General features: G+C 35.7%; 1 protein-coding gene across 1 annotated transcript; it reads right to left on the bottom strand.

Annotated features, from left to right (window-relative positions):
• Positions 1 to 1,576: 1,576 nt before the first annotated feature.
• On the bottom strand, positions 1,577 to 10,445 carry LOC123953930 (DNA-directed RNA polymerase III subunit RPC7-like). The gene is made up of 2 exons (XM_046024369.1): positions 10,381 to 10,445; positions 1,577 to 3,567 (listed from the first exon to the last, which is right to left on the bottom strand). The coding sequence occupies exons 1-2, from the start codon at positions 10,443 to 10,445 to the stop codon at positions 2,985 to 2,987; spliced, it is 648 nt and encodes a 215-aa protein (XP_045880325.1). The 3' UTR covers positions 1,577 to 2,984.
• Between the last annotated feature and the right edge of the window lie 1,507 nt (positions 10,446 to 11,952).

Genomic DNA, 11,952 nt, shown 5'->3' with positions numbered 1-11,952 from the left:
ACCATCTCAGGGTCCTGGGATCAAGTCCAGCGTTGGGCTCCCTGCTTCTCCTTGTCCTTCTCATTTTCTCTCTCTCTCTCTCAATCTCAAATAAATAAATAAATCTTTTTTAAAAAAGTCTTAAAAAAATAAATATCTAAAAAAAAAAATCTTAAAAAAAACAACAACATGTCTTCCATGTTTTATGGTATGTTGGGATGCTAGGAACATTAGAAATCTTGGTTGCTATAAGACCAATACCTGAAGAATATACAAACCTTATTTTATTAGACAGTCCCACTTTTGAATTTACATGTAGTTGCCTCATATAAGATTATCTCTTTCATTAATTACAGAGAATTATAGGCTCTAAGTTTTTGACCTGAGAGTTTTTCCTTGAAAGGGCTGCTAATAATTTCTTTTTGAAAAAAACATAAGGACATTACAAAAGGCAGCTAAAAATCAATATTTATTTTATAGATATTTTGAATTAAATCCTTTTACATGATTAGGTCTGTAAGAAGTTACAGACTTGGCCCTTATTAATTTATTCTTTCTTTTCCTCCTCTTACTTAAATAAATGACTCTTCTGAGTTTTAAACTAACTCTCTACCTTGAAATTTTATTGAGCATTCAGTCATAAAGTTCTACAGCTATGTTAGGTTCATTTTCTATATTTGGTTGATGAAATAGTTTAATATTCTTATATGCCTTTTTTTTTTGTTTTGTTTTGTAAGAATTTAATGTGTAAACAGGAAAATAAGCATTATAGCAACAAAACAGTTTGACCTATTAATACAGCAATTTTAAAGACACTTCACCAACAAGTACTTTTTTATATACAGGAGGCTACCTCTGCATTGAAGTTTAAAACCTTATGGAATAACTAACTTCACAGTCTCAGATTTTAAGCCAGAAGGACAAGATTCATGCTGGTAAAGCAACCTGCAAATACTCCCTGTTCTCACAGTTAGTCTACTTTCAACTTATAAAAAGAGGAAGACAGTGCACTTAAGGCAGATGGCTGGGGGCTCCTGAAGTAAATCCCTGCCCAAAGGGGTTGTCTTACCATCTGCGGACTAAAACTGGAGGCAAAACTGAAAGCTAGGAAAATAAATACCTGCATCTTAAGTGCATTTGACCGATTCACAGGGTCATCTGCAGAGTTATACTGAAGCAGGTAAACAACTGTTGAGATCAGATTTCTATAAATTAAATGGTATTTGGCTAAAGTACTAAGGAAGTGAGAATAAAACATCAATGTTTTATTTAACAATCCTAAGTGACTATTTGCCCATTACAACTAGAAACTTTAAGTTTCTACTTTCAGTTTAGTAGGTTGCTGTTTTAACACGGACTTTCTTTTGTTTTCCATTTAGAATGTTTAAAATTTCCTAGAAGCTTATTTCAATAATTCACATGTGATGGGCACACTGAACTAACAATGGTCTTCACACCCACCTTGAATAATCTGAGGAAGTATTAAAATTGAAAGTGATGTTTTTTCCTGAGAAAGTCATGTTTCAAAATGGCACAAGACATAAATTTTCTCCAGTCCTTCCCTTCAGAACATAAGATGGGAAAATCAGTATAAAATAGTTTGTGAAGACAACATGCTTGTTTTTCAAAACTGCTTGTTTTCAGTCACTTAACGAAGCTACCAGTTTTCAGAGGGTGAGAACCAAGTTTAAGAAGTGATCATTTCTATAAGGTATGAATGAACACACATGGCAAATTTCGGTTAGTGTGTAAGCAATTTTTATAGGAAGTAGTGTACAGGTGGAGAAACTAAGGCACAGAAAACTTAACCAAGCTCATTTTCAAGGTTGAGTCTATAGTAAAGGTAGAAACAGAATCTAGGGCTTTGATTCTCAAGGTTAGAAGGTAATGGGACTATCTTCCCAAAACGGAAAAATAATCTTTATTCTTTTTGGTAGAGAATATTAAGAAATCATTTAAAAATATACGATATGAATTCCCTTGAAAATCTTTGGCATTTGTGTGTCTTTGGATGCTGGGGGGTCTAGGTATTTACTCTGCCAAGATATTAAAAGTCAGGGGAGCCAGTTTTTAATCAAAACAAAAAAGATTAATCTTAACTTTAAAATGACCTGAGTTTTATTCTGCAGTGTTCTGTAAATCAATTGGATAACTGAGTCCTGTGAAATTTAACAATGGCCATGACAACTCACAGATTTTGTACACATGCATTCTGCAGTGAGATTTATACGGCTAGAACTTTATACTTTTGTAAATTACAAATTAGTTATCTAATTTTTCATAAGCCCAACTATTCAAAGATCAAACTTAATGACAGTGAGATGATTATATGTTAAATGGTATTGAGTTGGCTCCAAATTCAAGTATTTTTTAAGTATCCAGGTTTTTGTACGGACTAAGATGTGACCTGGGAAATTCATGAAGTTCAGAGTGGCATTTTTCCCTGTATGTTTTTGATCACAAAACTTCTAATCTCATGAAATATGCAATTGTAAGAGCTCCAGTAGGTTTTTGTAGTCATAATGCAGCACAGAACAGACCATGCAAAAGTAAAAGATAAAGCTATTTTCAAGTTTCTTTGTTTTTAAAGTGCTCTTTGTGCAGTATTATTACATCAACTTCCAGACTACAGAAATTCACTATAATGACTAGTAATAGTTTTACAACAGATCGAGTTCCATAAGAGTAATTTGTTCAAGTATGAATACATAGATTAAAAAATGGAAAAACTCTGGGCACACTGAAATCCCAGTGATACAAGAGAAATCCACTTAAATACATAAGACAGATGACAGGGGTGGTGAGAAGGAAATGTCAGAGTATCAGAGACTGATTGGTAAGGTAAGTAGTATTTAAACTCAAAGTGGTTCTGAGTATTTCGACAGCAAGTATCTGCCCAGCAAAAGAGGAACGAAAATATAATATTCCTTATCAGAAATAGAAAACAAGTCTGTCCAAATGTTCAGAAGTGGTATCATCAAGATATTTTTCAAGAAATCTCATAGCTAATAGGTTGCTTCATCCATGTTGTCGTCACTGTCTGCACCAAAATCATCTCCATCTTCAAAGTATGAATTAATGTAGTCATTTTCCTCTTCTTGCTCTTCTTCATCATACTCCTCTTGTTCTGCAGCATCATCGTCCTCCTCCTCATCGCCTTCTTTACTCTTTTCTTTGCCTCCTTCTTTCTCTTCGTTTTCCTCATCTGATTTTTCACCATCACCTCTCTTTTCCAGTTCCTCAAATTTTTTCAACACATCTGCAGTATTAGTGAGTGAAACGCTTTTGCTTGTATCTTTCACCTTTTCGGATTTCGGGCCTGCTTTTTTGCACTTCTTCCTTGGCATCATTTCTCTGGGGAGTCTTCTCCAATCTGGTATCCATTCCTCTTTGTATACCTTCATGTATCTTTTACTATATCTTTCAATATCTTGTTTTTCTTCAGGTGTTTCTATGTAATAAGGCATTCTTTTCATAGTTTCTCTCAACTCCTGTTTCAAGGCCAGCATATAATCTTCACCCTCTCCTGCTTTCAGTGGCACTGGTTTATAATCAGAAAAGTGGGTAAATTCTGTGAATGTGACCTTCCTTATATGGAAGTAAAGTCTTTGCAGATGTAATCACATTAAGATGAGGTCACAGCGAATCAGGGTGAGCCCTCTTCCAATGACGGGTGTCCTTCTAAGAGGGAAATCTGGGCAGAGACATGCACAGCGGGAAAACACCATATGAAGATGAAGGCAGTGAGTGGAGTGCTGCAGTTACAAGCCAGGAACACCAGACAGTGCCAGGATGTTCTACAAGCTGCTCACTAAGTCTTGAGGCTTGGGTAAAACTGTGCAGCCGAAGTGCCGGCCGGCAAGGAAGGGGTGCAGACAGAAGGCGCGGGCGCTGGGATACCCGTTCCACCTCTGGAGAAGCGCGCTCCGCCCTCCACGCGGTCTCTCTTATATGCCTTTTGATAAAAGTAATTCTTAAACTGCATTTGGAATTAGTAAAGGGGGGGCATTGTTTTTATGAAATTATGTAATTATTTTCTATTCTGTCTTTATTGTCAGTGATTTTTTATTACTTTATTATTCAGTGATAAATTTAGTGGTCACTAATAGTATTTATGCTAGCCAAATTTATTAAATTATTTAACTATTTGCTTTTCCTTCGTTCTCTCTCCACACGCACACACACAAACACATACAAACATGTTCTATGTTCCTGAGATTACCTTTGGCTATATAAATATCAGCTCTTTGTGCCTATATGTATGATTTTAAGAGTTTTATTTGTATTTTTATCATAAGACTTTTTTAGTGTATGTATCTTATTATACCTTGCCTTAAGTTGCTTTGGGAGTAGTACTAATATGTTAATTGTGAATATAAACACCTTGAACTTATGATATTTTTATCACATACATTGGAAACCATAAAGGTATAATATATGTGCTTACATGCATAAATTGGAAGAAACACCCTTTAACTTTTGTTAGTTCTTTTCACCAAGAACTGTGTCCTTTACGTATAGGACAAGTTGTATAACTTGCATACCAAGGAAGGTTGTAATTGTCACAAAAGCTTGGTTTAGTTATGTGGGCTACTAGATGGTGGATAGATCTTCTGAACTTCAATTTTATTTGAGAAATTCTAAAGAGACATTACTAAGAGAGAAAAGAGCTCTAAAAGGTCAGATCTGACCTTTGTGTTGGCTTTGCCGGCAGTTGGCTTGGCACTTATGGTTAGGCTGTTAGGTCTTCATATCTTCCTAATGGACATGGACAGTTTCACTGAACACTGGGGTTGGACAAGACCCTTCTCTGGTGAGAATGAGCAGCATAAAACAAGACACGCCCTTATCGTGACCTACGTGGTGACCATTGCTTCTTTAGCACATAGAGTTCTAACTTCACTTCACTCCACCCCCATTCTAGATCAAGGTATTAAGATAAGAATTGCCCTAGTTGCTGAAAACATCCAATCCTGGCAAAGCCCTACTTCTGTAAATCCTCCCCAAAAGCATCTGCTATAATCCATATCCAAAATATATCCTTTCTAACAGGCTTTGAAGAGCTGCTCTTGTGTTTTGTGCAAAGAGGTATAAAACAGCAGATGCTATGGTGACCAAGTGAAGTTTCTATGGAAGTAAGACAGCCCCGCCACAGAGGGGGACCCTCAGCTCATTAACAGGGTGACCTCTGCCATTTCCTATCTCTGTCAGTTCCATTGAGTGCTGTGACCTCAGCTGGGAGATGAGCTCATGCTAGATTGAGTTTGGTTCTTTACATGAACTCTTAATTTTTTGGCTTGTTTTGTTTGGCTTGATTTCCTAGGAACAGGGTATCTTGGATTGGTTGTTGTGATTATCCAAACAGATTTATATTGTTCCTGGTGAAATTGTTTTCTAACATTCCGCCACCTGATTCTACAGTCCGGTTACATGTTTAGAGTCATGAGGATTGGTTGAGAAGAGGATGAAAAGTCCATACCTAGCGAAAGGATGGGCATAGACCAATTAGGTCTTCACTCGAGACCGGTGGAGGGCTGAGGACTTCAGACGGTCTATCCATATTTTGAAAAACTTTGCTTCATATCATCATTTTAAAACTACATGAGGACTTTTGTTAATATGAATACATTTCTTTTTTTTCCCCATGCTTTTCAAGCTAAAAGAAGCATAATCACACTTAAGGAAAAAAAAAAAAAATCAAAAACATGAATCTGCCTATACCAGTCTATTTGTGTCCAACATTCTAGATTCCAAATTTTTTTTTTTTTTTTTTTTTTTTTTTTTGCTTGCTTTGCTGCACCCAGTATCCACATTTCCTCCTTGTTTAAGATATAGGGCAGTGGTAGCAAAAACTTCTGGACGCTTCGGGTAATTTAGTTCCATGGTGTTCACCACACTTAACGATTCCCCATGCTGGACAGACGCTTCTATTGACAACAAACACTTGACACTTCTCAGATAATTGCTTTACTGCTGCTGAAATATCAGTTGCTTCCTCTCATGAATCATTACCCATCACTTCAGCACTGAACTCAGAACCTCATTCTCTCCCCTGAGGAAGCCCATGATCACCGACCTGTGGTAAGGAAAGCTTCATATCTCCGTGCTCCTTAGATAATTGACTGGAGATGTTTAGTGGGGCAAGCATTATGTAAATATGCAAATATTTGAATTTGACCAGCTTTGGGGCATAGCTCAACATTGGAGAGGAGTAGGTGCAAAGGGTTAGGAACATTTCCAGTGAATGATTTTCATGATTTAGCACAAAACTTAGGTCAGGTAGTAAAGGAAGTGAGAACCCAAAGAGAGTGATAATTAGAGAAATCAAGTTTGTGTCAGTGAATTGGGAGTCTTAAAGTTGACTAATTACTATGTAAGCAGACCAAACTTAATTAACCGGGAGGAGATCAGGTAGAATGTAGAGAAAGGAATCCTTAAAGTTGAGATTTTTAAAAAAATTATAGTTATGGGATGCCTGGGTGGCTCGGTCAGTGAAGTGTCTCCCTTCAGCTTGGGTCATGATCTCAGCGCCCGGGGATTGAGCCCCTGCATCAGGCTCCCTGCTCAGCAGGGAGTCTATTTCTCCCTCTCCCTCTGCTCCTCCGTCTCTCATGCTCTCTTTCTCTCTTGTGTTCTCTCAAATAAATAAGTAAAATCTTTAAAAAAAATTCTAGTTATTAGAAATAGCAAGCCCAAGTGTAACCTTTGGGAAAATATAAGATGTAGGTAATAAGCAAATGGTGGTGAGGACTTCAAGGGTTAAGAGAGCTGATTCATCTTCTACAGAGATGTGGAAATTGAAGTTCTAGGGGAGGGAGTGTTCTCCTGGGTCCAGTCAGCCGTCCGTCTGAAAACAAAGGTCAACTCTTGAAATTGAGAATTTAGAGCAATTTCTTGGTAACTTGAGGAAAGCACAGGGCATGAGCTTGAGAGATAAGGGGATGGAGAATTGTGGCAAAGATAGGGACAGAGAATATAGGAATAATGGTTCCAATGTCAATGCATACTGCAGATGATAGTCAACAATCTGAAGAAATGACCTGGTGGTATCTGAGGTAAAAAGAGAGAATGAAATTAGTCCTAAAGTTCTCTGTAGGCTCATATATAATTAGCATGACAAATAGTACACAATATTTAATTAGAATTGTGAGCCCACTAGATGAATGTATCTCTTTCGGAAAGGCCAGCTTCATTGTAATTTGAGATTCTGTGAAAGCTTACAGGGTAATGGCTCTTCAGCATAGTCAAAAGTTTATGGTGGACCATCAGCTTGGTCTCTAGGTAGAGTGTTGGCCTCCCAGGACCCCTGGCCTCTCAGGACACTGCACACTACTTACAAAAAGATTTGACTCCTCTCTAAACCACGTCATTACATACCTTTGAGTTAGTCATGGAACTTTCCTGATCTCTGTGACTTGTCTATATAATGACACCATGATATAGCAATATAATTCATGATGTATTCTCAATTCTTCAGAACTTATAAAAGAAAGAAGACATTTTTTAAAAAGTGGGGAGACAAAATAAATTACAGAGTAACTTTACTTCAGGTACAGCATCTTATGCATTGATATACACATTAAAAGCCTATGTAATTCAAAATGGTGGGAACTGGGGTCTGAGAGTGGGGAAAATGAGGAGATGATGGTCAAACAAAGGGTACAGACCTTCAGTTATATGGGCTATGTAACTTCAGGAGATCTAATGTACCATGTGGCAACTGTAGTTAGTAACACCATGTTTATAGTTGAAATTTACTAAGAGCTGATTTTAATGTTCTCACCTTAAACACATACACACACAAGTTGTAACTTCGTGAGTAATGGTATGTTAATTAGATTATGGTAATCACTTCACAACATAATAGGTATATCAAATCATCACACTGTACTCCTTAAATCCATACAATTTTTTATTCGTCAAGTATATTTCAATAAAGCTGCAAAAAAGAAAAAAGAAAAAGAAAATCTAACTTTACATGTAGGTCTATCAAGCCTGGTACAATGTTTCCTACACATGGTGTAACAGAAACAGAACACTTTAAGAGAGAGCTGTTGGAGATGTAAATGCTAAAAGCAACACAAACTGAAAACCTAAATACTTGGCAGGAAAAAGGACGAAAAGGTTATAACGTTAATTATTGTGTGTTAAATTACAATTGGAAGACATCTGGAACTAGGGCGACTTTTTGTATAAAACCAACATTTCCTAAATAATGTTCCTGTCACCACGTTAAAACGAAGAGTTCAAATGCGACTTAAGTTGATTTGAAAAATACAGTTTCATTAAAATTATTTACTCCTATAGATTTTAGAAAATATTATATTAAAATGCTAATTTTAAAGCTTATTTTTTAAGAATATAAAAGCTGATATTTGAAAAAATCAGCTTACATGGAACAACTCATTATCTGAACCTGCCAATAACATTATTTATTGATACCTTTATGTTACCTTATATATTTAAGTCTAAGTCTAGTTTCCATTCTTTTATGATATATCATATATAAATCATGAGCAAGAGAAATATGCGTTGAGATAGAGCAACTAGATTTTCCAAAATCTCATGGGGTACTACTATATGTAGATTTTTCTAAATCATTTTCTCTTACTGTCAATAATGCAGACAATTTTTACAGGTTCTGGAATTGAGTATAGAAAGTATTACCCAATGTAATCCCAAATTTTTGCTTCAAAATTAATAAAATGGGAAAGGCAGTATAACAAGATTAACATGAAGAGTAAATAAGATGATTTATGCAAAGTACTCAATACTCACTACATGCCAACCAGTGTAATTGTTACATATATATATATATATATGTATGTATATATATATATATATATATATCAGCTATTACTGCATAGAATCTAAAGGAAGAGAAATTAATGTACTAGTCAAGAAAGTGAGACTTTATAAGACTGACACTTGGCATTAGTAGCTGAAATAGCTTAGAGAATTTGTGGGATCTCTTTAGATAAATTGTATAGTGAAAAAATTATCTCTTGATTGACCACCATTTGAAATATCAATGTTGACTTAGTTAAGCAAGATAACAGAGTCACTTTCCACACTTCTTTTAAAATTCTTATGATTCTTAGGGAGAGGGAAAAAAATCAGAAAGTCAGGTTGCCTTTAAATAAACTGAAACAGATTTCCGAGGGTCTGGGGGAAAAAAAAAATCACAAATGTCCTCTTTCCAATCTCAATCCTTCCATTCTGCTTTGCAGACCGAGGTAGGTAATTGAGATAACAAAGACTTCGTACTTTAGATTGTTCCTACTTTGAATTTCACTCAGATGTGAACTTGGACAAATCTTTCTGATATTCAGCTTCCTTTTGTAAAATTAAAGCAATAATTTAGGACTACCTTGCAGAGTCAGTGTCCAGATTAAATAAGATATGTAGGAAGTTGCCGTATGACTATCCCATACATGCATCCCTTCTTTCTGTAGAAAACCCCCAAATCAGTTTTTACAACATCAAGTATGCTGTAGAACCGAATAGTTTTTTTCTTTTATTCTGTTTGTTAGGTTCTAAAATTTAGAAATGAACTTGTGTATGCTGTTACATCATGGTGTTTGCCATTTTTAATAGGTCCCATTTGTAAATGGCAACAATGTCTTGTTTAAGTGTAAATGTTTTATGCAAATGTAACTCCATCACTGTATATAGTTGGCACAAATTATTCATTGTTTTGGTACACAGTTCTACATTGCCATAGGGTTTTCAAGATATGGGGTATTCCTGTTGTGGGATCCAGCTGTTTTTAATAATGGAATGTGATTAGATTCTTACTATTCAAAATAACACCGGCTTACTTCAGTACTAGGAAAATACAATCCTGTCCTCCTATTTCATTCTCCATTTATATAATTTATTATTCTTTGAATATAAAAGGTTTGCTTCATTTATCTGAATCTTTAAAAATACTTGGAAATATGTTAAATCAGCAGAATATAAATTTGAATAACTTGTACTAGGAAATTAGATATGTAGAAGAAAATATTTCTCCAAACATTTAAATTTTAGAATGAATTTCAGGAATTCTGAGTGAGATTTGTAAGTAGACAAACCCTCAACTGCAGACTGAAATTCTGCTCTATAATGAGGGCCAACTATGAGTTAAGATTCTTCCCATTTGTAGTAAATGTACTTTGTTCCAATATGTTCTTTTATTTTTTTATTGCTTTTTTAGTTTAAACATTTGTCTAAAACCCTGTTTACATCCTTCTGAGTTACTAAAACTAACACCTTTTGATTGCATGTGCAGGGTTGTGCTCTTTTGATTTGTATGTCTGGCTCTAGACGTGTGAGCAGTCAATGCACAGAGACTAATTGAACATATATCTACTTAAAGAATTAAACACAGGAATCACTTAACAATGCAATCTGATTTACTGTGAATGAGACACATCAATCAGTAACTCCTGACTGGCTCGTAAATACTTCACGTTAATGGTCATATTGCGGACTATTTCCCTGGGGTTGGAGATAGGCAGGTTGACTGAAGTCACAAACTTACACCAAATCAGCTCATATTTTAATAATTTAGAGAATAGAACACTGTGAAATCGTGTCCCTTAATATATTCTGTCTTTTACTTTTACGGAAAGCTTTATTTACACAAGCACTTGATAAAAATATCTGACATATATTGTAAATAAATAAATAATTGTGGACATCAGCAAATATCTATTCGAATTTAGTGTACTTTAAACTTTGTATTTGAAGCATTTGAATCCAGATGTCTCTTTATATTTCGTTGGTGTTTCCGAGTTCCAGCGCTCTCCATCGTCTCCTGAAGCAATTTTTGCTACAGAACTTAAGTCCTAATATCGGTAAATCTATCGGACGTTCAGCCTTCGAATTGCAGTTCCACTTTTGGAGTGTCATAGAGAGTCCCACGTATCATAATTCCAGAAACACAAAACAAATGTTTTAAAGAACATGCAAATGATTTTTCATTCAAAAACAAATACATCGACATGAGAAAAGCTATTGTTCCAAATACCCACCCTCATCGCCCACATTTGTCAGCCTTATCTTCTCTGAATGAACGACAACTGCGTCAGAATGTGGCGAAGATTTATGTTTCCCATTGCTCCAAAGTCATAAATATGCTTTGCTTTGTTATAGTGTCTATGAGCAGTCGAAGCGTTTAAGTGAGGAAAACGACAAATTATTTGATTTGTCAAGTCTTCACTCCCAGCATAAACATCAAACTATATCCTATAAAAAATACTGTTCCTTGTGCTGCTGAGCAACTTTTGCTTTTCTTCAATTTCTAATACATGGTTCTTGAAGTTTCCACAAATTAAGATGTTTTTGCACACAATATTTTGTAAATGGTAGCTGAGCTATATTTTGTTATATTGAATAATTCATATTTTGAAATATATATGCATTTAACTTAATGCTTAAAGAGACAGAAAATCAAAATTTATATCATTTATTTGTATGAGGACATGAAATTATTTTAAAATATTTTCTCAATGAAAGTTTTTTTTTAATTTTTTTTTATTTGTTTATTTACAGCATAACAGTGTTCATTGTTTTGGCATCACACCCAGTGCTCCATGCAGTACGTGCCCTCCCTATGACCCACCACCTGGTTCCTCAACCTCCCACCCCTCCCCCATCAATGAAAGTTTTTTAAAAGAAAGTGGTTCATATGCAATCAATTACAAGTGTTGAATACAGGGGCACCTGAGTGGCTCAGCAGGTTAAGCCTCTGCCTTTGGCTCAGGTCATGATTTCAGGGTCCTGGGATCAAGCCCCGCATTGGGCTCTCTGCTCAGTGGGGAGCCTTCTTCCCCCTCTCTCTCTGCCTCCCTCTCTGCCTACATGTGATCTCTCTCTCTCTCTGTCAAATAAATAAATAAAATCTTAAAAAAAAAAAAAGAGTTGGGGGCGCCTGGGTGGCTCAGTGGGTTAAAGCCTCTGCCTTTCACTCAGGTCATGATCTCAGAG

This window comes from Meles meles, chromosome 12 (assembly GCF_922984935.1).
Source record: "Meles meles chromosome 12, mMelMel3.1 paternal haplotype, whole genome shotgun sequence".
NCBI lineage: Eukaryota > Metazoa > Chordata > Mammalia > Carnivora > Mustelidae > Meles > Meles meles.
This window is presented reverse-complemented; position numbering and strand designations above follow the sequence as displayed.